This window comes from Lutjanus erythropterus, chromosome 1 (assembly GCF_056507025.1).
Source record: "Lutjanus erythropterus isolate fLutEry1 chromosome 1, fLutEry1.hap2, whole genome shotgun sequence".
Taxonomy (NCBI): Eukaryota; Metazoa; Chordata; class Actinopteri; order Lutjaniformes; family Lutjanidae; genus Lutjanus; species Lutjanus erythropterus.
Genome location: NC_139317.1, coordinates 31,112,798 through 31,138,788, shown reverse-complemented (window position 1 = coordinate 31,138,788; position 25,991 = coordinate 31,112,798). Strand labels below are relative to the sequence as shown.

The 25,991-nt window shown below is 37.4% G+C and overlaps 2 protein-coding genes across 3 annotated transcripts; one reads left to right on the top strand and one right to left on the bottom strand.

The window, feature by feature from the left end:
* Positions 1–122: 122 nt before the first annotated feature.
* On the top strand, positions 123–4,718 carry gnpnat1 (glucosamine-phosphate N-acetyltransferase 1). Of its 2 annotated transcripts, none has more exons than XM_084719674.1 (6): positions 123–292; positions 1,789–1,950; positions 2,177–2,239; positions 2,365–2,492; positions 3,275–3,336; positions 3,508–4,718. In XM_084719674.1, exons 2-6 carry the CDS (start codon positions 1,797–1,799, stop codon positions 3,653–3,655), a joined length of 555 nt encoding a protein of 184 aa, XP_084575800.1. In that variant the 5' UTR covers positions 123–292; positions 1,789–1,796; the 3' UTR covers positions 3,656–4,718. The 2 variants fall into 2 exon arrangements, with proteins under 2 accessions (XP_084575800.1, XP_084575793.1); XM_084719667.1 differs by having other exon boundaries at positions 1,784–1,950.
* A 736-nt stretch (positions 4,719–5,454) lies between these two features.
* On the bottom strand, positions 5,455–11,690 carry styx (serine/threonine/tyrosine interacting protein). Its single transcript, XM_084719658.1, has 11 exons — positions 11,481–11,690; positions 11,058–11,090; positions 9,811–9,864; positions 9,597–9,694; positions 9,395–9,455; positions 9,254–9,290; positions 9,124–9,163; positions 8,874–8,924; positions 8,240–8,312; positions 7,338–7,431; positions 5,455–6,038 (listed from the first exon to the last, which is right to left on the bottom strand). The coding sequence occupies exons 1-11, from the start codon at positions 11,538–11,540 to the stop codon at positions 5,965–5,967; spliced, it is 675 nt and encodes a 224-aa protein (XP_084575784.1). The 5' UTR covers positions 11,541–11,690; the 3' UTR covers positions 5,455–5,964.
* Positions 11,691–25,991: the final 14,301 nt, after the last annotated feature.

Below are 25,991 nucleotides of genomic sequence, written 5' to 3'. Positions count from 1 at the left end.
ATAGACAATCTAACATGAAATGGTTTCTGCATCAATCAGATTGGGATATGTATTTTTTCCTAATCGATTGACGTCACTGGGCTGCGCCCCTCACTTACCTCCAGCGTCTCTGCCACGTCATACAGAAGGGCTCATGCCAAGCGGAAACAGCAGCTGAAAACACCCATGCTGTTCAATGTAACGATGTTGCCCAACCTCGTACAGAACTAGTATAACTTCCCGGGTCCACACTGAACGTTACGTCAGTCTGGGAATTCTACTGGACCATTTCTTCTTGGTGCTCTTTTTACTGGTAAGTAGTTAAGCTAGCTAGCTAACTAGCTGCGTAGCATGGCAGGCGATATGGGTAAAGCTAACGTTTAATGAGAGGTGTGAAGTTACAGCTCTGATGCTAGCTGGGCTGCACAGTAGGGATTTGACGTGACACGAGAAAGGCAAGACGTTCTTATATTATATATAACCTAGATATATATTTATGACAGTTTAGCTACTTATGACATTGATGCTAGTTAATGTTACTTGGCTAGATGACAGTAATTAGACTAACGTAGCGATTTGTTGCTAACGTTAGCAAGTCAAAACACTCTGATTTGAGTCATGATGAGCTGTTTTTATTATTTGATTAACTTGATCAACACGAGTAGTTTGGTGAAATGTTAAGTTAAGAAGGGCTCTTACAGGTAAATATTCACAGTCAGTCTTAGCACTTAACAAGCCCATTATTACAGTCATTTGCGTGACTTGGCGGTCGAGAAATGATGACATCAAAAAGTGTTTCGCTGCCATGGAAACCAGATTTAAGACTAGCTTTGGCTAGGTTGATTTGGTTCAAACTATCGCCGAAACAAGATCCAAAACTCCTCTCAGGGTCCAAGCCACCACTAACAGTACTACTTTTGTTTCTTGTTGGTCTTGCGACATGAATGGGCCCTTCTCATATTACATATCCTGGACTATATCCTGGGGAAAAACACGGATGAATGGTAGTACCTCACAGTGTAATAAAAGAGGATGTCCATTATAAAAGTTATAGACAGACGTGCTCATTTATATGACAACATTTATATGACTTGTCAGCCTCTGAAACATGGCAGTGAGGTAAGTAACTTTTACAAAGAGAAACTGTATTTGTCAGGTCAAAGTTCTGCGTGACTTAAAACAAATATGTCTAGTCCAGGCTGGCAGCATAACCATGATGGCCATGACCACATATTGTGATACCGCATTATTTATTTTATTTAGTTACTTGGGCACGAAAGACTGTGAGATTAAAAATCTCTTTTTCCAGGTTGATCTGGATAAGACAGGCAGCAGCAAAGAGAACACTGTGGGAGACATAAGATTGAACATACTAACAATATAAAATGAAAACAACAACAACTTCCAAAATTATGAGATATCAAAACATCATTCAATGTGCCAGATGTCCTTGCTTCCAGGTCATTTAGAGTCACTTTTAAAGTGTCCAAAGAGACAAGCTCTTGAAGATTTAGGTAATTTTGCAGCAGATTCCAAGCAAAGGCAGCTGCATACTTGAAACACCCTTTCCCTCAGTTAAGTACAGACTTTGGGGACAGTTAGTACAAATACATTTTGAAGGAAGCAGTTCAAGAACGGCTTTATAGATCAGAATATTAAGTCTATGGGACTAGACTTTTCAATGTGTCATAATTTCAGTATCTTGCATGCATGCATTCATGGGTGTGTGTCTATTGACTTCCCTGTGTGTGTGTGTGTGTGTGTGTGTGTGTGTGTGTGTGTGTGTGTGTGTGTGTTTCCTAAGTAAAGATTGTGGAATGCTGCTGGACGAGACTCCGCTTTTTGACCCCTCCCTGCTTCAGGAGCTAGACTGGAGTAGCAACACTGTCTCCTTCTCTCCCCCCATCTCCGTGTCAAACCCAGGGGAAGGCCTGGTGCTCAGGCCGCTCTGTATGGCCGACTTCAACAGGGGTGAGTCAGAGAGTGTTTGAATAACATATTCCAGACCAGTGCTTGTATTCTCAAGAGAATATGAATGTGGTGACCGCTTTTTGATAATGTGTAAAGTGTGTTTATTCTGTAATTTAATAGAAATGTAAAACTTAACAGCAACTTGATAGAAATGAAGAAGTCACAAGAGATGGAATGAGAATATCCACCAGACATTTTCACCATCTGTTTTGTTTCTGTGTTCCAGGATTCTTTAAGGTTTTATCTCAGCTCACTCAGACAGGTGATGTCACACCAGAGCAGTTCTCGAGTAAGTCATGCTCAGCATAATGCTGACAAAAGTAAGATTCTGATTATTTTCTACATAACACAGTTTCTAAGTTGTCCAAACATCAGTGAAGAAAAAAGACACATATATTGTCTGTGGACTTCCAGAAAAGTTTGAGCACATGAAGAAGACAGGAGATTACTACATTGTTGTGGTGGAGGACACAACTATGGGACAGATTGTTGCCACGGCCACATTGATCACAGAACACAAATTCATCCACTCGTGTGCCAAGGTAAATTACATCCCGGCAAACAATTTGTGCATATTTGACAATGGATACATCTGTAATTTCTTTCTTTATTTCCTCTAACTACCCATCCTATAAACAGGTTACTTATTAATATAGAGGTTGTTAGAGGAGTGGTAATTATTAACACAGTTCACTGTCATAAACCAAGAAAAGTTACAGCAAGTTAAATTACCCTCAAAACAGTACAAATTAATTTTTCATAGTAAACCATAGGGATGTTAATGATTGATCATTAATTGACTGATATAGCTCTGTCTGATGGAGCTGCCTGTTTAATAAGGAAATGTAAATGTAAAAATGTGCATTTTGTATCCTATAAATTATTGATTGTTGGCATTTTCAGCTATCGGTTAAGGAAAATGCACAGCATTTGCAACCCTAGTAAACAAAGATATTTATTTATCTTGAAAATGATTGAAATTACAGCTGCAACGGTTTATTGATTATAAAATTAATAGCCAACTATTAAAATGATCGGTTTGAGTAATTTGTTTTTTTTAAGAAAAAAGTGAAATTTCTCAGACTTTCTGGTTTCTTTACTCCTTTGTTACTGTAAACATAATATCTTTGAGCTGTTGGCAAAACAACACATTTGGCTTGAGAAAAATTCACAATTTTCTGACATTTTATAGATCAAACAACTAATTGATAAATCAAGATAAATAAATAACAAACAGATTAACAATGAAAATAATCATTAGTTGCTGCCTTGAATAGATCATATGACTGTAATGAAGACCCTCTCTCTTCTGTTTTGTTTGTAGAGAGGCCGGGTGGAGGAGGTCGTAGTCAGTGACGTGTGCAGAGGGAAACAGCTGGGCAAACTGTGAGTAGACCTGTGTGAGCCTTATACAGACATTTTGTTTTTTAAAATGTATGTATGTGTCCCTCAAATCCCAACAGATATGAAAATTATCCATATAGGAGCCTTATATAGGAAATATCTTGTGATTTGTGCTGATTTCTTTCTTTCTCTTCTTTTTTCTGCCCCTTGTAGGTTAGTTTCAACTCTTACTCTTCTCAGCAAAAAACTGAATTGCTATAAAATCACACTGGAATGCGCATCCAAAAATGTACCTTTCTACCAAAAGTTCGGTTACACCGCCTCAGATGAGACCTACATGCAGTGTCGTTTCTTTGACTGATGACGACAGCAGCTTTAAGCGTCCCATTTTGGGGGCATGGACCACATCTTTCTACACTCAACTGACATCAAAACTTCACATTGAAAAAGTGTCTTAATAACTGGGAGAGCTGCCCGTAGATGAGTTTGTGGTCACGACACAGTCGAGTCGTGTCTGAACGCTCATCCTGATTTCAGCACACTCAAGTAAACATAAATGTATGTTGATGCCCTTCGCTCAGTCCAACATCATCCTCCGCCCCTTTGGTAACCATGGCTACCTCACCAGGGTGGAGCCCTGTCACCATCTTCCCCCACCATCAGAAGAATGTCAGTTACTGTAAATGTATTGTCTTATTGTGTTACATTGAGAAATTTGCTGTGAGAAAATACGACTATCATGCAACTGTAAGTAAATACAATTGCTTGGGAAATCAAGGTTTCAAATTAAGTTAAATCCAAAGCAACTAAATAATTATTAAATTATTTATTACAGGCAACTGCTTCCCAAGTTTACTACAGAACCAGGTATGGTTGAAGGAATTACTTTATATTATGATTAAAATTTTGTCTTACAGGTCTCTGTCAAATTCATCCTGAAGTCACCAAAGAAATTGGCTTAGTTTCTTTAAATGTGATTAGACACTAACTTCTCTAAGACTTGTTGAGTTTCATTTTTATAATTTGTCCTCTTTGGTACAAAGTGCTCTCTATCCCAGCAGGCTTTTCTTCCTTTGACAGTAGTGTTGCTGGATGACTAAAATGAACGTTCGACGACATGATGAATTATTGTCAAGACTGTTAAAATGTAAAATATTTCTAATGAACAGAAAGGTTTGTATTTTGTGAGGCAGTGGCGAGGTGTTATCATTCTTAGTTTTGTATTTGATCAATAGTTGAAATTTGATCACAACTGTAACGAGGGTAGAAACATTTTGTGATGGGAAATGGATGAAAATGACTTTTGTAAATGAACAACTTATTTAAGTTTTACAATTCTGCTGTTAATCTGGAGAACAGGGGAACATATTTAATGTAATTTATTTCCAAATATGTAATAATCTCATAAAATATTCTAAGACCTACTGTGTTTTCTTCCTTACTACATTTTTACTTGTAAGACAGTGAAATTTGTACTGCAATGCTGATTTGCTTTAAAGAGACAGTTCACACCAAAATCAAATGTACATATTGTTCTTTCGCTAGATTGTTTTGGTGTGACTTGCAGTTTTGGAGATTCTGGCCTTTTTATCCAATAGAATAACTGGGTCACGATTTTTTGAAAAAGACACTGTTGTAAAATTTTTCACAACTATTTTTGACACTTTGAGCACCACAAGCTAGGTACCCTTTAGTTACATTATATTTGAGAGAGGGCAGATATCTCCAAAACTCAGCAACTCAGACCAAAGCAAACTAGATGACACTACAGGTCAGAGAAAAAATGTGTATTTGATTCTTGGTTGCAGGGTCCCTTTAATTACAAAAATCTTTTATTTGTTGTACACATGGGAAGTTATGGGGCAGACATGACTACTAGTCAGAGTTATAGAAAATATTTTATATCCAAAGTTCTGATGCAATTCATCATTTTAGTAGAGTCAGTGCATCATAAAAACTAAGTCCTTTGAGATGTGATGACGTGGACTTGCAGGTGGTGAAGTTTAAGAGTGTGAGTAGGCCTGTGCCATACACAAGAGCTTGAAAAACATATTTACAATAATTCTCATTTATCTTACAGGAGGAATATGTAATATATTTACTGTAAAATGTTAGTATTATATAGTATATCATGATAACAAAAACACAGCTCAACAGGACTGAGTCAGACTTCTTTTTATTAAGCAGTGAGTTGTTATTTTTCCATTCCTTACTATCCCACGTTAAGCCTGATATTAGTCCATAATCCTATTACTCCCAAAATAAAGGCATTAGCTATTCCTCTTCTCATGTCCTCCACTGGGCGACGTCCTGGCTACTTTCCCTTTTGCCGACTGCCCCATTCTGGTCGTCTACACAAATTCAAGTATTGAAAGTGCATTATTGCAATACTGTCCCGCTGCAAATGCAAAATGCTTTAAATACTATAAAACTGCAAAAAATCTCCCATCAGTGCATACAGCTCAAGAAAAAAAAAAAAGGAGTTATCAAATTTGCCCGATCCCCATCAGTACTTCATGTCTCAGACATGAGTGGTCCCACTCCAGTCCTAATCCCTCCCCCTTAGAAAAAGTTCAAATATTTACATTTTTAATCCCATTAAAAATGTAAAAAAAAAGAAAAGAAAAAAAGTTGAGTGCACTGCGCCACACAGCTAATTATCAGCAAAGCTCATCTGTTCTGTGCTGCTGTGACCTGCATTGCTCCAAAGTCCTCATCCTCCTCCAGGCTGCGTTTACGGCTTCCTGTTTAAGAAATGTGGAAACAAAACAAAAGCTGAACATAACTGCATAATATGTGTCAACACAAGCAAGCTGCTTCTTCATGACCCTGTCAGTGTGTTGAGTTCAGAAAGAAGTTTGCGAATAACTAGACTATAACTATAAACCCTCCTGGATTAAAAAAAAAAACCCTTCAAAATTCATAGTCTGTGCTGGGTGAAGTCACTACTGTTCAGGGAGAACAAATGTAGCTTCAAGGGAAACTATGACCCAGTTCTTGGGGGGCTCCAAGTGTTTAAATGTTAGCGTCTGTTTGTGTCTTTTAATTAGAAACATTCATGACATTGAGAAAAGATGAATCAAGTTATAAAAGTAACCACAGTGGAGCTGGCTCTCATTTTCTGGAAAATCAGAGCCCAAGTCAAAGCAAAACTATCAGCATTGAAGGGATGGTTCAGATTATGTGACGTTGTATGAGGTATTTATTGGTAGTCAATGTATTAGCTACAGTGAATGTCAGTTGACATGCTCACAGTTTGGGGAAGCAACAGGAAGTTAAGCAACGAACTACAATAAGACATGTTAGCCACCTTAAGAAATGTATGCATGTATATTTAGAATATTTTTGTAGGTTTACCTTTGTCAGACAACCTTTCTGTAAACCACATACAGCTCTCTCCAGACCTACTAAAAGCTTTGTGAAATCCATAATTTTACCTCAGAGAACACAGAAGTGGCTGGTCTACCACTGTCTCCGTCGTTTAGATTGTTTGTATTACTGTGCGACTTCAGTGTTTTAAAAGGATAGTGTGGATTCACCAATAACACAAACAAACAGAATAAGGCAGTGGTAAACAACTCTGTGTTCTGTGAGGTAAAATTACTGATTCTTTTAGATGTGTCCTTTCTTAAGTGGCTAAAATACTGATGTAGCTTCCGTGCTGGTACTCCTCTCTGCACCTCCAAATTTTGGGCAGGCTGACCACAATCTATATATAGGTAATACACTGACTAATGATATGTACCTCATACAACCCTGCTTCAAATTATCTGAAAATGTGCACCCCACCTCTGTAACATTACCTCTAAATGATGATGAGTACCTAATGCCACTCTACGCTCAAACAACATAATACCAGTCAAACCCGTTTTGAATGATTGTCTGGAATCAGTTTGAAAAGGCTCCATGTTTCATTTTCTACTTTTATTCCCACTCAGCCTCAGCTTCAAACTAATTTTGCTCTTGTGCTTCTGGTCCTGTGACACAATGAAACTGAAAAAGACAAGTAGGACTAAGCAGGACTGGGTACATTATGTACAAACCTGGCATCCCAGCTTGTAGGGAGAAGGATCTGCCCAACTGCATCGGTGACATCATTTTAATGGTCAATTTGGCTAGGTAGATCGCTTCATATTCCTAGGAAACAAGCACTCATTACTACAGCTCTAAGTGTTTCGTAAGCTAATGTCAGTGTGGGTAATGTACAGTCATGGTGTATTCATCACTGAACTGTGTTGTCATCACTGCAACAGCAAAAACAAAACAATGCTCAACCACAAAACCCCACCCTGGAAACTGACATGGCTAACACCATAACATCACTCACTCACTCTATTTCATTAGGATAGGAGTTTACCACTGATACAGCATTTACATACCACCAGCTTTAGAATTCAATATTTATATAACACCAAATATAACCGACCTGCCTTCACCTGAGCACAATGTCATGATCTGCAGCACTCGAAAACAAACTACTTGTCTTAAAGCGTTTTTCAAGCCAGAGGTCAGAATAGTACGTTGCTTCCTAAACGAGGCAAACAAAGGCTGCCGAGATGCATATGCATATTTTAGATAGGAAAATAATTTCTGCAGTCACACCAGGAACAGAGCAGTGAGAATGAGAACACATATTATAAGATAAAAGGTCATCTGAATGAGCCTGTTTCAGGACAATTATCTACTGTTTCAATCATATACTTCACATTGCTCTCCTTGTAAAAGCAAATGAAAGGTTTAGAGCCCCAGATAGCTGCAGTCATTACGGATACAGACACTCCCTTCTAACGTCAGGGAGGTAGGCGCAGTGTATTTTGTTGACTAACAGGTTAACAGTGCATGCATAACTGGAATGAGGGATGAGTTGTACATGATCACCAACTGACTGGACTGTCATGTTGATTAATCAGAATTTGAAGTCTTGTGCCTCAAAGTGAAGACTTACTTGTAGCTGATGCACAAAGCCCACGTTGGGGTTGATGCAGAACCTCCTCTCCTGGACATGGCTGAATGCATCCCTGCAGAGTGAACAGTAAGGTGTCAACACAGCTGCTTAGTGCTTCTATTAGATGCCAACATTTTTATGTTCGAACAATTATGCTGCAGTGGGTTAGGGTTAGGGTTTTAAAGCAGGGTTTTACTGTTGCAGTTGGTTGAGACTGAGCTCATTTTGAATTATATTATAAAGGACTGCAATTAAATATTTTCCGTCAATAGTACAAAAATGCATTATGATTACCAAAGTAATGAGTTAAGTAATTAAAAAGGAAATTCAGCCAATTATCACATTTGTGAAGTTGCAGTTTTATGGTGGGATGACAAACATTTAGCCAGATAAATGAGTTTAATTTACCAACCATTGGTAGTTACACCAAACAATTAATTTTGGACCCTGTATGTGGAGCATGGTGTATGCAGCTTTCACACAGTGGTACAATAGAAAATGGAACGTCCTTCTAAATCTATTCGTTCTTTGACATATGTATATATTTTGATTCATTAAAAAAATGTTAGACTTGCAGTCTTCTGGTGTAAAATAGGAAGCCACAATTTGACATAAGGAGGAAATAAAAACTCACCTGTACTTCATCCCAAATGTTTCCATAAGGTATGCAATCACTAAGGCAGCACTGAAAGAAGAAATAAAGGAGACACAAATCATTATCCACTCCCCTAATCTGAACTCTGCTGCTCTAGTATCAAGTGTATATCCATATGTATCTACGTATATTTAAAAAAACAATGAGGGGATTACATGTAATGTAAATTCAGTGCAGAATGAGATACAACACATGAAGTGAAATCATCCACAAATATAAAAACTCTCACCTTCTTGATATCCCTGCATTACCGTGAACCAGTACCTTTCCTAAAAGAACAAGACAAAAGATTGCTGATGAGACTTTATTCTGACTTGGACATTCTGAGTTTGAAAACTAGGAACTGCACGCATCCTTACCTCCTGTTGCTAAGCAGCTATCAATAAATTCTTTAGTCTGTTAGGAGGAAAATTAAATATCAGACATACTGCAAATGCCACAGCTTTCAGTCAATGAAAGGCTCATCAAGAAAGAAGTAAAAAGCCCACTTTGTAACTCACCGTAGGGAAAAATCGTATTATATTTTCCACTGGATTGTCTGCAATATCTAACACAAGGTATCTGCAGGGACATGACAACATTTAGGTCATGAGTTAGCAAGAAAACACTCTTCATCATTTCATACAAAAATATAGTTAGCTGGTCACATTAAATATTGAAGTCTGAAAGCAATATGCACCAATCATATGAGTTCTTACTTACCTAAATGTATGAGGGAAATTAGGTTTGATAAAATTGGCTTCAATGTCTTGGCGGACACACACAACATGTGTTATGCCCTGTCTCTCAAGAATTGGCAGCTAGACGGAGAAAAAGAAGAGAAGTAATATGAGCTATAAAAATATGAGTAAACAATATATTAGTTTGTCTGTGTCACTGTCGCCAAGCAGCAGTGATTCAAGTCTATAAAAATTACCTTGCTTTTCAATGCAGCAGAGTAGGGACCTAAGAACAGTCCTGGTAATATCTCCTGAAAATGAAGAGAGAGCGAGACATCACTAACAGTACAGGCAGTGACATCACTGGACATCCAAAAGAATTAATATGCATTAATTCATTCAGGATGAGACACAAAGCCTTTGCTTTATTATATTATTGTAATTAAAAAACATCTTGAAACGCACGGAGTACTGCAATAACATTTTGCTAATAAGTTAGTTCTGAAGTCTTTGGTCTGATCATCTCACTTCAATCATTTTTATTGTCATGCAGGCAGACTGACCAATGTTACTTATTAAAAAAAGAAAGAAAAAACTTTTGGTTTAAAAAAGTTTGCATTTGCAATATTAATAATTTACTCAATAAAAGCTTGAGAGCCTACTGGTGTCAGAGTATTTATACAGTATTGTGACCCAAAATGATGTGATACTATGCTGTGTTGATTTTTTTTTGAAAATCACCTTAACATCTTGTGTTTTCCCAAAGCCCAAGATTACATTCTCATGTCGTTTTGTCTACAACACAAAGATATTCAGTAGAGTTGCAACAATTAGTTGATTAATCTATTAGTTATCAACTATTAAATTAATCGCCAACTACTTAGATAAGCAATTAACTGCTTTTAGTTTTTTTTTTTAGAAATAATATTCAAATTCTTTGATTTCTGCTTTTTAAATATGAATATTTTATGGATTCTTTAGACTTCTATGACAGTAAACAGATTATCTTTGGGTTATAGACTTTGGAAAACACTGATCAACATTTTTTTTTTTTACCACTTTATGACATTTCATGGACCATACAACTCATGGATTACTCATGGGAATGGTCAGCAGAATCACTGATCATAAGATAATTGTTAGTTTAATATTCATTTTACTGTCAAAGAGGAATAAAAAACAAGAAAACATACACATTTTAAAAACTGAATAGAGTTTTGACTTTTATTTCTTAAAAAAAAAACACTCAGATTAATCGATTAATGGAATGGCTGACAATTAATTTAACACTGACAACTAACTGATTAATTGTTGGAGCTCTACATTATTGCTGGAACAGACTGTGACAGACTGTGTACACCTTTACTAATATTCACATCGAAACTGCTGTCAAATGTGGAGAAGACAGACCTGCGCAGTGAAGCTGTGGCAGGTCAGGAGGAACAGGAATAAGGACATTCAGCTGTCAACATTGTTCTTCACGCCTAAGACTCATGTTACATACCTGCATTTCTCGTCTCATAGGATAAGCCCAGTCCTGTAACAGAGGATTTAAAATCAAGGACGGTGTTTTGTTGGTGTGACAGTCACAGAAGACATTTCAGCCATAAGACAGACTGAGAAATGAGAACCAGTTGACTTTGTGTACATACGTGGCTAAAGGCTCAAGTGATGGCACAGTGAACAGTAACGTTAGTTAGGCTTTAAGAGACATCGACACGTTCATATTTAAATAAAAAGACACTTTCACTGATCCGCATTAATGCTCTAAAACACATAGTTTGCTGCTGAGTCAATATTTCAGCAGCCTGCAGACAATAAGGCAGCTGTAGTGGAGGATAGCTCAGATTAGCCTCACAGACAGACACAGTACATGTATCGGCTAACACAGGCTGCTGCTGCTGCCTGTCTGTCTGTGTGGACTCACCAGAAGGTCCTCCTTGGTCGCGGGCAGAGACGGGAACTGGAGTTTGTTGTCCTCGTCCATCCTGCTGTCTGTTCGGGCACCGCCGGCCCGCCTCTCAGCGCGGTATCGATGTTCCTGGCGGCGGGGTTAGCTGGACAATCGGTGCAATTTGTTTTGAGGCTCCACATGCATGTCCGCCATGCTGTCCCCTGACAGATGAGTCACGTGACCGCACGCCAGATGGCAAACAGACTCGTAGCCAGGAGGAGGGGAGAGTAACAGCGACGCCTGGTGGTGGATTCATGAAGCGCACAGCACTCGGGTCAGATGTATGGAGGGCTTTTCATGCCATGTCTACCAGAGAAATACAAAATACATTAGTATGCATCTACTATTGAGATTGTGTTTGACAGTAAACCAAGTTTTACTATTTATTACTCAGCACTTATGTTGCATTACAAAGATAAATAATATTTAGCAGATAAAATCAATTTAAAAGGCCCATACCACATCTTTGTTTGAAATTCTTTATCGTCAAATTAGTTGACTTGACTAAACTTACTTGTATTGTATTTAACTACATTTTAATGGCTGCAAATGTATTGTAGTTGTACACGCTTTTCGGTTACATTTATAATTTATACCCAGCAGTAAACATAGCTGGAACATCATCCATCATACAATAACTAAAATATTGAAATAATTCATAAACATGAACAGGTGCAGGATTTAAACTTTAGTGTTGGCTAATATGCAGCTTCAGTAACAGCTAAGGGACATTACTGAACAGTCGATACAACTAATTGGTATCAGCAAGAAAAAAAAAAACAATCTGAGCGTGAATGAATTTATTTGAATTGTGAATTAGAAAATGGTTTGCTGGCGACCTGGCACCCTATTATAGGCCATAAATTGAGTATCACAGACCTGTTGGTGGTTGCATTTTGGTGTGTTTTTTTTCCCGATCTCACAGATCTTTACTTTCTGCTTGAAAAGATAAATTGTTTACCAGGGGCAAATCCAGCATTTAAATCTAGTATTCAGATTGCAACAATTGTAAATTGATTGATGCCTGTAAAAAAAAATCACCACTCTATCACACTATATCTAATAATTTCTCATTAAACTTTGTGAAATTTGATGAAACAAGAACCACAATAACAACAAAACATATACGAATGTTACCAATTACACATGGATTCATAATAAAGTAATTCATAATTTATTTCTCCTTAAGCAATGTCAACCCCTTTAAACTTATTTATTGAGAATGAGTACACAGTTTTAAAGTCATTTTCAATGTCATAACTCAGGTATGAAGCTATAATTTGCCAAAAATGTCAATGTCCACATAACATACAGACACTTGTGGTCAGTGTGTGTGTTTCTAGCTAGCTACAGCTAAAACCTCTTCAGCTTGAATAAAAACAGTCAAAAACAGCCCAGCAGTCTAACTTTGACTGTTACTTATAAGCTAGCCACATCAGTATATGAGTCTGACCTTATACTACATGACATTAACAGCAGAACTGTATTGGGACAAAAAAAAAAAAAAAATCAGTTTTGCATTTACTTTATTCCAGTGTTGGGCTTTTCCCAGTATTACTTTTCAAAGGTGTAATAAGTTAACAGTAGCTTGCCCTGCTTGTGAAAAACAACCAAAAATCTATCAGTTTCGATACAACTGTCTATAATCAATACAGAAGTTACTTATCCTATTTTTTCAAGGCCATATAAGATACTCTGACGCCAGAGAGGGAATGGATCATGGAAACTACCTGGTTGAAGTTATTTTCATTCTTTTTGGCTAAATAAGACTTAAAGGATTGTTAGGATCACTTTCATGAGTTTACTTTTGTAAACTGTACATTGGCACACAATATCTGGATTACTCATTTGGTTCGAACAATACATTTTAAAGTCTACTTGTGAATTTAAAAGAAAAGTTTTAAGACAATACCATGGCTACATGTGTGTGCAGTCCTGATGTGCAGGTGTGTTCATGTTATTGCTCAGTTCTGCTCACAGAGCTGCTTTGAAGTGTATTTAAACACAACTATTTTATGTAGTCAGAGCTAGTAAAGTTACATCAGACATGTCTACATACTGATATCATCTCAGTGAAGATTATATTCACAGAGCCAGTCCTGACCTCCATGGGGCCCTAAGCAAAATTCTGCTAAGGGGCCCTCTGAACTGACCGGAGAGCCACGTAAACCATTTGCCACACAGTCACACCCCAGTGTTTCAACTACAGTCTCTCCTCCTTTGAAACAGTTTGCTTCATCTGTTGGTCCAAGAATAAGTAGATCTCTATAGAACAAAATGAAGTACAACAAAACAATATTTACTGAATAGAATATTTTTGTGTTGAATCTTCAGATAAGTGAATATTGACAATAATGTATTTAAGAAATTTTAGAATATATAAAATGTAGAAAAATCTTAAATATAACACTGAGCTTTGGGTCTGCTGCCTGGTAATTAGTCAGTTAATTGATTTTAAATTCCATATTTAATCAATCATCAATCATTGTCAATCCACTAATTTCCATCTTGCATTAGTTGTAATCAGTGGTGAACCTTAATTAAGAATGTTATTGAACGTGAATTTTCAGGCAGATTTGACCAAGTTAAACAGAAGTTCATGCAACTTCCCGTGTCTTGGTGAAACATCGACCTTTGCCATGTTGTCATGGTAATGCCTTTTAACAAAATGTCAAGATCTTTGCAAGATAGCATAGCCAAGGTCTTAAGGCTTTTCTGACCAGATTTGAGCTGGATATGGTCAACCTGCTTGACGTAGCATGTCAAAAACTAAAACATTTCAATACCTGCTAGTGTGTGGTGTTATGAATATTGTAAGATATTATCTAGTCAGGTGCCTGTCAGATGCCAGCTGGACACAGGAGGCGCCGGCTGAGCCCTGACTGTCGCAGTGTGGTCGGGCACCAATCAGACGCCAGCTGGACACAGGAGGCACCAGCCAAGCTGGCGGATCATTTGTACTTAAGTTAAAGCAACTTCCTGTTTGATGCAGATACAACAAAATACCCCCCAATGCTATGCCCACAAACTAGTTGGGAATTTATTATTTCCTGTAGACAGTGCATATTAATAAAGATTACTGTAAATATGCCACAATTAGCGAAAAGGCTCGTTTTTATTGGCCAGATGTAAAGATGGCAACTTAAAATAAATGTGAAAAATTAAGAATGAATTAAATTCATTAAAGAAATCTGCCTGAATTTGATCATCTGGGATACTGTTTAAAAAAGCCTTTGCATGTCACATGCCAAGCTCAATATCACCAAGTTTTCAGAAGCATTATGAAGAAAAGACAAGAAAAGAAAGCTGAATAAGAAAATGTATATAATTCATAGAAATTTCTTCAACTCTTTAACTGAAAACAAATAAGACATAATAATATTTCTTAATAAAGAACTTAAATAAAGCCAGTATCAGTTATCAAAGTTCTGAACTTCTTTTTAATTATTATTTTTTCATTTTATTAATATTTTATTCTTTATTTCTTTATCACTCTATTTTAGCATTTTATTCTTTATTATTCTTTTTCACTTGTAAATCATTTTTTTTCATATTTTAGCTGAATATTGACTTGCGTGTCTTCATGATGAATAACTACAAAATAATAGCAAATTATTTCCAGCTTTTCTCAGTTGCTCTGGCTCATTTTTTGAAACAGTCTGAACATTTTGTAAACCAGGGACTCTCAACTTGTTTTGCCTGAGGGCCAGTTAATAAACAAGCATTCATAATAACATTATTTATCAGATAAAATGAATAAATATTTAAAGGCCCATATCTAGTCCCAAAATAAAACACCTGTTTAAACTTTCTTAATTCAAAGTGATTCTGGTGGGCCAACTTTGGTCCGAGCACCCCACTTAGGGATGCCCTGATCTACATAAAGACCAACAGTCACTGCAGAGGCCAGATGAGTCTGTTTTTACTTTAAATAACTGGATGGTTTGAGATAATTTGTTCTGGAAGTGTTTTTCATTCTCACTAAAGTTTTTTGAACAAATTCTTCCTGCATCTGTCCTGCTGTTTTCTAATCCATTCTGTTTCTGTGAGCACGGCACCGACCTGACTCCCACGCCAGTGTTTCCATGTATCACCACCCTGGCCTATAGCTGTTACTTTGGCCAAAATACAGTGCTAGATGACAGAAATACTCATTTATCATGTCCCTGGCTACCCAGAGGGGCAGACTAGAAATCCAAGCTGAAACAGCCTGTAGTTCTTCATAAACACAAACTACATCACTGTGACAACACTGGATGCAGGAAGAACAACACATTTTGCAGCATTAGAGCTCTTTCTCTGTCAATAAACACACTGAGGAATTTATTGCTTCAGCTTCATTGATGTGAAAACTTGTTATTGTCTTACATTTTGGGGGTCTCTGGTGACCTGATCTGCTTCAGCACTTGGTCTTCAGGCTAAATTTTAATTTCTAAGTGAACTATCCCTTTAAAATGAGCTCAACCTTGAACAACAGTAAACAGCAGTAACATTATAGCAATAATTAAATCCAAAAACATCAGGCATAACAACACTGACAGGGAACATTTTGCTGCAACATGAATACTTTTACTTTAAGTATATTTATCTGATAATATTTACATACTTTTACTTCAGCAAGGTTTTGTGAATGCAAAGCTTTTACTTGTAATGAAGTATTTTAGTGTGATATTATTACTATTGCATTAGTAAAGGATCTGAACACTTTCAGGTCATGTTCATATATTGTCTGGACAGACAGACAGACAGACAGACAGACAGACAGACTCTCCACAGAGGCTGCCGTTGGAAAGTGTGCAGGCGCTTATAAACCCACGTTCACGCGCGACGTGGTTATCTTCTCTGAGCTGCAGATTATAAACGCTGCTGCACGTTGGCGCTCATCAAACCTGATAAAATAGTTTTACTCAGTTTTCTCAGTTCTGTTGGACACAAAGTCACAGAGCAGCTCTGAATGTGTCTGTAAGTAGGACACAGACAGACAGACTGCAGCACAGCTAACAGACAGAGGGAGGAGCATCACTGTGAATAAATTATATCAAACTCGGAGAGGGGGAAACACAAGTTTACCTGAATACTGTTAAAATATGTTCACTCTTGATATGTTATTTTCTCTTTAGTTCTGCTTCATCCTCTCATCAAAGTTGTAAACGCCGACACCCGCTTTGACACGAGAGAGAGCTGGGGCCTTTGCGTAACTCGTGGGGCTCAACGCAACTTGCGTAGTGTATGTATAGGGCCATACATTCATTATCATCCCACACACTTCCACTTAACTCTGTCATCTTTTTCTCTTTTTCTTTCTCTTATCATCATGTGTCATCTCTCTCTCTCGTTCCTTCCTTGTCCAGTCTCCAATCTTTTATTTCCTCTTGCCTCATCCCTCTCTCTCATCCACCCCTGCTTTATGATCACTTTAACAATGACTGATAACAAGAGAGGAAAAATCACTGATCTAAAACAGAGAGCATGAATAATTTGTGGATTCTTGTTTGGTCTCTCAGACGTGTCGTCTGTTTGTTGTAGTGTGACAGTGTAGCATTTGTGATTTTTGTTTACCGTCTGGCCCGTGGGAGGGGACGGCACTTTTTTTGCAGATCAGAGGGAGATGTAATCTCACAGTCGGCAGAGGCTCGTATGTGTGTGTTTCTATGAATGCATATGTTTGTGTGTCTGACTAACATCTCATAGCTCTGCAGCAGTACTGGTCAGCATGCAAGGTGTCACTAAAAGTCATTTCTTATCAGTGGCAGGGACAGATACATCCCCTACTGCTTTTAAGAATGAAGCTCTGAAGAATGTCACTTCAATTTGAAACACTTTTACATGCACAAACATCTAACTTCTCTCAACTTTATTTCCTCCTTCAAGAATCTTTATCTGTCTCTTAAAAATCACAGCATTGGTGTCTCCCGGTGAGATGGTTTCCCTGCAGCGCTGACATCCTGGCGACAACGGCTCTTTGATATTCTGTTGTTCCAGACCGAATCAGAAATTAGCAGCCGTGCCAGATTCCTTTGGCAGAAATGTTGTGGCAAGAGATGAGGGGGGAAACAGAGCGGGAGTGAGGAAACACAAATGATGGAGGGGAAAGATAAGCAAAAAATGGACATCAGCAGGGTGGTTAGATACAAGCAGGATATGGTGGCGGATTTATTTGTCAGATCAGACAGAAAGTTTAGGAGAAATGAGAGAAGAACAGAATAAAGACAGACCCATATTGTTTTGACTAAACAGCAGCAGGGCTTCATAATGTAATGTAGTCATACAGCACAATTTCCTTCATTACATCATTTTCTATTTGAATCCTCTTTTTTAATATATTATAGGGCAAATTATTTTTTTGTCACTTTCTAATAAACATATTACAGCTGGAAACAGAGAGGAAAAGGAAGGTAACTTAGCTGAGAGGAAAAGAGGAACACACACCAGTTTTGTAAGGTGCCAAATCAATTCAACAGACATAAAAGAGATGCTAAGCTACAGGTGCTCTATCACATGGAGGAGTGTCCTCAATTACATTTACTTGTTGTAAGAGGAGTGTAAGATACCTGGTATTTAAAAACATCACACTGGGGAAGCAATTTGGTCAAAAGGCCAGGTCATGCATCATGTCCAAGAACATTTCCTTATAATTATCCAGAATCAGGTAAAGGGATGATACATTAGATAGGAAGATAAGCATACAGCCTTATCAAGACACTATGTGAAGGGAGATCAGGCCGATAGTATTTTAAAGGGAAAATTTAGCCCTTTTCATGTGGATGTCTAGGCAGTGTTGATGATAAATGCAGTCAGTTGAATCTGAAGTCAATGAAGTCAATAAACTGTTGGTCCCTGGATCTCAGTTTGACAACCACCAGGAGCATGTGACACAGCAGCGGTGACTCTCTGATAGTGTTTGGACAGCAGTGGAGCTCTGTGACACCCAGGAACAAATCAGGCTTTGGCTACAGAGAGAACTTGTAAGTGGGACAATTCATTGTTGGATTTGGTCCTTTCATGACATTTGTTAACGATAAGAAAAATTTAGGAAATTGGCAGTCTTATCCTTTAATGGTCTTTGTCACTTGAGAAAAAAGAAAGAAATTGATTACCTTTAATTACATTCATTTAATTTAATTTACAAAAGGAAACAAAGAGCATATAATTTTTAAATTGAGTAATTTAAGGTAATCAGTCAGGGGTCATTTAATAGACTTTGGATAAATCTAATGGGTCTTTTCACATTAATAATCCATTAGTAACGGTGCAAACCATGCACAAAAGGCATTAAAAATCCCTCAGTGCCACAATAAATCAACCCACAAATAGAAACTTAAAAACCCACAATACTATCCCTGAGTCCTTTTTGGTAAAGAGAGAGGTTTATATAATAGTTTCAGTATCAGAGATCAGTCAAGTCAAGACAAAAACTCAAAGTGAGTGGTGGAGATCCCACTCACACTATTAGAAAAGGAAAGGGCAAGTGTACACTGAAGTAACCCCCACCCACACGCAAAAATCAAGTCCCGACAGTGTCAAAAAAATGACTTACATGATATATACAGTGTGTTAGAACAGTGGGTTTGAAATTGGTGTCTGGGGCCAACGGGGGTCCTTGGGGGCCCCTAGCAGAAGAAGGAATAGAATATTTTAACTTTTAACACATTTTTTGGTAGCTGAAATAACAAGGGAAGAATGAGAGTTGGTCATTTTGATTGATTATCATTTATGTGATCCTAGTTTAATCACTGAATGACTATGAAGACTATCAAATTTAGGTTGTTGGACCTAAGAGGGCAAACAGAAGAATAAGGGTGGAGAAGTTCAGCGATATAAGCAGGTGCTTGGCTGTTTAATGCTCTGTAAGTAAGAGTGAGGATTTCAAACTGTATCCTAAATGAAACAGGGAGCCAATGAAGAGACTTGAGTATGGGGGTAATATGAGTCCATCTATTTGACTTAGTAAGTAATCTCGCGGCAGCATTTTGGTTTGCCTGCAGGCGATCAAGGCCAGACAAGCTCAGTGAGAGAAAAGTGCATTACAATAATCAATGCAAGATGAGATTAAGGCATGAACAAGCATTTCTAGTACAGTTTTGTGCCTCATCAATACAGCAGTGAGCTGATTGGCCACAGCTTTCTCTAAAATTTTTGATAAAAATGGGAGTTTTGATATCGGCCTATAGTTCATGGGCAATGCAGGATGTAAGTTATTTTTCTTTAATATGGGCTGGATAGTGGCATGCTTAAAATAGGAAGGGACACATCCTGTGGACAAAGAACAATTTACAATTTCTAATACAATGGGGACAATAACTGGCAACACCTTTAAGAATGGAGAGGATGGTATTATATCCACAGTAAAATGTGGTAATGTTTTATGACTGCGGTGAAATAGTGTTAAATAGAATTTGGGGATTTCACGTTGAAGAGGAGATTGAATTAGCAAAATAGGCCGTCTGAGTTTTTGTTACTAATGCATTATGGGAATAGCAGAGCTCTTTGAGGTAAAGGTGATGTACTTCAAGCCTTGTGGCTTTCCATAAATCTGGCATCATTAATGTGCACATTAAAATCATCAACTAATAGCACTTTGTCCAGTTTATTGACCTGCTGAACCCAGAGGTTGATAAATTAAAACACAATAAAATGGATTAAGCCAACCAATGTTAGTCAGCTGTAGTTCAAAAGTGGTAAAAGCCTCTGTAGTTACTAATTGGGAAGACAGTCATGGAGTTCCAATGTATGAACAGCCAGTAGGGCACAATTCATTTAAGTGAATAAATTCTGTATTTCATTGCCAAGTTTCATTCAGGAATAAAAAAAGCTAAATTTTCCCTCATGAACAAGTCATTTAATGAAGGAGTAGATGGTGGTCAACATGCCCTGAGTTTGGAGAAACAGAGAGGGGCACCAGCACTAAAGCTAAGCAATGTGCTGTTGTGGACGGGGTCAGCCGCAAAAATTTTAGTCACCTAAACAAGGTCCATATACAAATATGTATTGGTTTGAATATATGCTATATTTAGAATATTTTTACACCTCCACCTTGTTGTCAGACAGGGTTTTCATTGGGAAACTGCCATTATATAAGCCAAATCGCGCTGTCTCTCAGTCAGCCAGAATTGATTGGTAAAATGAAAAAAAAAAAGTGTTATTGTGTGACTCTGGTGAATTTAAACTAACCTTTCACAATGCCAGCATCACAAAATAGCAAAAACAGAACCAGCAAATGAACAATTCTTACAATAAGAAAACAATATTTTTGTGTTGCAATATGACCTGCTTTCTAAACTATAGTTTCTTACCAGCTGGGTTGGATCGATAACATGTGTTGATGTTAATTATGTGTGAAAAGACACTGTTTGAGTTACATAATTAAAATAGTAAACACAATTTTACAGGCAAATTAACAAGCATATAAAACACTATAAACACACTTATTTTTATTTGCATACACAATCATCACAAAATAGTATTATGTGAATCAACACTTGATAGCGCACTAAATAAGAAATGTAGTGTTGCATGGAGTTGAATGACAGTAATATATCTGCAGCAGTGAGGTTGATGTTTCCAGCTCATACTCCTCTGGAATAAAACTTTGTATGACTGTTATACACTGAGGACATTTCAGTGGGAATCATCAACCAGCATCTGTCCATGTTGTTGCCAATGGTGCCAATACAAGTTAATGGGATTTCACAAACGGTAGAATAAATATTTTTTACTGTATGCGTATGCCTCTTCTGAGCCTGTTAAAGTGTCATCTTCTTTCAGATTAAAAGCACAAGATATACAGTACTTAACCCTAGGTCAGCTGAGAATCCATACAGTCAATGGATCATAAAGCCTGCATGCAGCTCTCACAGCATGCTGCAGCTTTTCAAAGAAGCTGTGATACAAAACTCACTCTGCCTTTTAACAACTGAAACACTGAGCAGCATAGGCTGCATTATCATCATCGGATTGTTTCATGGGATGGGTGAAAATTTGAAACCTCTGCAAGTAGTGAGTGAGAAAAATCCAGGAAATTGTTTTAATATAACTTCTCATCTTAATATAAAATTCCTTGAGCACAGATTTCACCTGTTTAGGATAAGATAAGATAAGATGTTTTATTGATTCCCCGTAGAGGAAATGCAGTTTGCAGATAAGACAGATCACTTCATCTGTCCCCCGAGGTCAGATAAAGAAAGACTTGAACCATTTTTCCTGAAACCATTTTTTATCCTTAACCATACAGCCTCTTTTGTGGTGACTTTTCCATCTCATGTCCACATTTAACTGCAGAATTGTCCACTGAAATTTCTAACTTTAGCTAAGAGCGCTAGTACTGGTGACAAATCGTCACTCCCACAACACTCCTGAGGCACCATTAGTAGCCATGCAACAAGAAGCTTTTTTACAAGTTGTCATTCCTAACCTAAGTGAACCAACCATGACGACACCCATTCATTTACCACCATTTTAAAGCCTTGAGTTTGGCATTATCAGGTTCGCCATCTTTGCTTTTCGCAAGCAGAGCATGTGCAGTACAGATGAGAGCATGGAACTGCTTGGTGATGTACTGCGACTCAGGCAGTGCTTGGTTTTGGCTTGTCCATTCAGCAGGAAACAATGGCGGCCTGCCTGGTCATGATCTGTCTCATATTGCAACTGAATAGTACACTAAAACATCTTTCTGACGGCATTTTTTAGTGAGAAATAGGTGATGCAATAACAGAACATTGATCCATATTTAATCGGCACTGAGAATGACCTGTCAATCACATGGTAACTGTGCCCTAAATCATACCCTACTCTAACTATACTATATCTTACTCTAAATGGGACCATAATTTACAAAATGAACATCATGCTGTATATAAGAAGACTTGAAACTAGTAATTGAGACCATAAACATATTATGAAACTGTTTACTGGGGTCATAAATCAAGTGAGAAGTAGAGTCATTAGCCATAAGAAAGCATACAGTCTGATTTCCTTTTGCAACCAGCAGAGTTGCCCCCTGCTAGCTATTAGAAAGAATGTAGGATTAAAGCACTTTCACATAGGTTTCAGTTTTCAGACCCAGATGCTCTGTTCACTATTTAATATACTGTCTATGTTCCTGACCTGACAGATGCTTGTTGTTGCGCAATTTGATGCAGTAGTCAAGTAGTGTTGAAAGAGAAACGATGAAGGCCAGGTAGCTCAGTTGGTAGACCATGAGTCCTCTGCAGTGGCTGTGGGTTCTATTCCTGCCTGTGCACGTCGTCTCTGATTCTCCCTTCCCATTTCTTGCCATATCTTCAGCTGTCACGTAAATAAAGCCATGAAAAGGTCACACGTTCGGGGCTGCATATTATGTTTCTGATGGCTGCCATTGGTCCCTGGGCTGCATTTTGAGAAACTATGTGCTGGTGAGTCATTTTGAACTGAAATATACTATATGTCTACAACTGCTATGTCCCTACTTGTCCTCTATTAGTCAAGCCTTCACAGAAACTGAGACGCTTGCTAGAATTTATTTTAATCAGGTCAATCTGTTTATGCAGAATTTGTTGCTTTTGACTGAAGTCATATATAAAGATGTGCCATCATCGTCATCTGAAATCTAAATTAGGGTAGAAACTGGCATGGATTTACAACGAACAGATTAAGAAGGACATTTAAACTGTCTTTCAGATCATAATATATATTATAAATAATACTAATGTGGTCAGCCGTCACGTCTAAACCCAGCTGCATGCTTAAAGATTAAATCCCAAACAACACTGGGACAGGAAAGCTTAGGATGCTATCAAATCAATTTGGCTGAAGATTAAAAATCAATCTATCTTTAGCTGGAGGGCATGAGAGATGCAAACAGTCAGAGTAAACCCACAGGGCTTTGAAAGGCATCTTATGTACATTAAATGTTGTTTTCCTTGTACATTAGCATAGTAACATTGCTCACTGTTGACCATCTACCCACTGGGCAGCCTGGTGCTTGGTTTTCTTGAGGCCGGATCTACCCTGGGCAGCACAGGACAGCATATACAGACACATTAGATCCAGTTTATGAACTAATAACAAAACTGATCCATTAATTCAGGTTTCCCTTTATCTCAACTGAAAATACAGTATATTGAAGTATATTGATCCCTTAGCCCAAGAATTTCCTCAAATCTTTAATCTAGAGGTATGATAGATTACGTGTATTGATCGTGACTACTGGCTGTGTCCTGCTGGATAGTTTTCTTATTCATATATGAGTTAAATCTGTTCTTAACAATTTTATAACACAATATGATGAATCATGTTTACTGTCAGGTAGTAAATTCAAGATCTGTAACATAAACAAACTACCCTTTTACACAGACGTCACAAAAAGAAAAAAATGATACGACTCTTTGCGCCTTCAAAGAGGCAAATCATGCATAATTTTTAAAAAACACCTGGAATTACAGATGTAAAATAAGCAACCTCACGAGAATAGCAATGGCTTGCAACTTGCATTACTCAGTCCTCTTCTACACAATCTTCTTTGCGTCTACCAGCATGTCGTGTGTCTGAAAACCTTACCATCCATATCAAGCAGCACCTGAAGGGCCACTTTTATCCCACTGAGGTCCCCACAATACTGCTCTGCTGATTGAGACCACTCTGAGCAGCTCCTCTCTAGGCTTACTTTAAGGGACATAGAGGCCAAAGACAGCCATCATACATAAAAATGTGCATTTTGTTGGGGCAAGTCTGGTTAAATACGTGGTAAAAATAAAATAGCAATATTTGAATGCTATATCCCAGATAGGATTAAATAACTACAATTTCTAAAATATCATAAGCATATACATATACATCAGCAGTCAGGCTAATTATGTCACACAACAACACATGCACCATAAAATACCTATATGATTTTACTGCAGTGTTTCCCAAAGCGAGGACCCAAAATGAGTTAAAGTTACTGTGGTTATGCTGTTAATACAAAGTCAATGCTCCCTGTATCAGTTTCAGATTGAAAGCCCTCTAGCATTTCTTTGGACAGTGTCACTGAGGTGGTGAGAAACATAGATTTTAAATTCACTGTTGTTGTGTTATTTATCAGTTTGTAATTGTAGACATTATGGCAGTTCATGTTGTATTGTTGTGTGTGTAAGTTTGGGTCATGAGGAGACACAAAATCTCGATTTTGGGTCTTGAGCTGAAAAACTTTGGTAACTCCTGTTTTACTTTCTTACAGGTACAGGATACAGAATTATTAGACTCACACTCAGGTGTTAGACTCATAATTAGCAAGATTCAAGAAATGTTATTTGACAGGGATGACCCGATGCATTATTCATGAATTTATACACTTCTCAGTGGGCTTCATCTGCTTATTTAATTGTTAACTGGGTCTCTCATTCTGGGACTTTACTGATGTACAAATTCTTTCATTCTTGTCAGATTATTCATCCATGTACATGATGACAGTCAGTCGCTATGTTTGGTTGTATTCCCATGAGCCTTGTCTGCTAGGAAGAGGATGGATGATGACAAGGTTAGCCTTTAAATGTGGAAAAATGTTGTATATGTATTGTGTATGTCCCCATGGTCTTCCTCATAAAGGAGAGTCTAACTTTTATACTCAGGCAAACAGAAATGGATAGCTACTAAAGCAGGTCTTGCAGATTTGAAAATGTATAATCCTGATAAAAATGCATGTTTTTATTTTGCATAATTAAGACAGCCACTTTGAAAACATTCTCAGAAATGAAAGCATTGTAACAACTAAGAAGATAAGATAAGATAAGATAAGATAAGATAAGATAAGATAAGATAAGATAAGATAAGATAAGATAGACTTTATTGATCCCACACTGGGCAAATTATATATGTGCATGTAATATATTATAATAATAATAATGTTATACCAGCTCAAATAGGTAAAAAAGGGAGTGAATGACAATAGAATACTATAATATAAAATAAAGATAAAATAGAAAAAAACTATCAAAGAATTTAAAAATACAAAATATATAGCACTAAACTATACACTCACGACTATATACACTATATACTCCTTTCACTTATACAGATATATGGAAAATGTTCAGATATATGGACATATATATGGGTGTCTATGGATAACTGTGCAGGATAATTGCGCACAAGTTGTAGTAAACACATGCTGTGTAGCATTATAATAAAGAGAAAAATAATGTCAACAGTGTTGCCTTGTAAAGGCAGATTGCACAGAGAGGCAGATGGGATCACACAGAATACTAGCAGCAAAATTTTAACAGTAACGATTTACAGTAGAAAAATATATATTGCACAGAAAATGATTTAACAGCGTGAAGCAGATGTTACTATTATTCAAAAAGAGGTAGGTAGGTCAAAAATTGTTTGATCACCTAAATGAGAACTATGAGAAATAAGTAGCTCTACATACAAGTTTCAATGTCAATGTTTTTTTCCACTTGCTCGGTTGAGCAAGTGGGTTAGAAATCTATTTGCCCAAAGTCTATTTTAATTGCCGCCGTACAA

Bases quoted from the DNA above. Each gene is read 5' to 3' on its own strand.
- gnpnat1 (XM_084719674.1), top strand. From the start codon at position 1,797: ATGCTGCTGGACGAGACTCCGCTTTTTGACCCCTCCCTGCTTCAGGAG. The intron at 2,240-2,364 runs GTAAGTCATGCT...GTGGACTTCCAG, and splicing joins CACACCAGAGCAGTTCTCGA to AAAAGTTTGAGCACATGAAG. The intron at 3,337-3,507 runs GTGAGTAGACCT...TGCCCCTTGTAG, and splicing joins GGGAAACAGCTGGGCAAACT to GTTAGTTTCAACTCTTACTC.
- styx (XM_084719658.1), bottom strand. From the start codon at position 11,540: ATGGACGAGGACAACAAACTCCAGTTCCCGTCTCTGCCCGCGACCAAG. The intron at 9,291-9,394 runs GTGAGTTACAAA...TCCTCCTAACAG, and splicing joins TAATACGATTTTTCCCTACG to ACTAAAGAATTTATTGATAG. The intron at 6,039-7,337 runs GTTTGTACATAA...TTTCTTAAACAG, and splicing joins CCTACAAGCTGGGATGCCAG to GAAGCCGTAAACGCAGCCTG.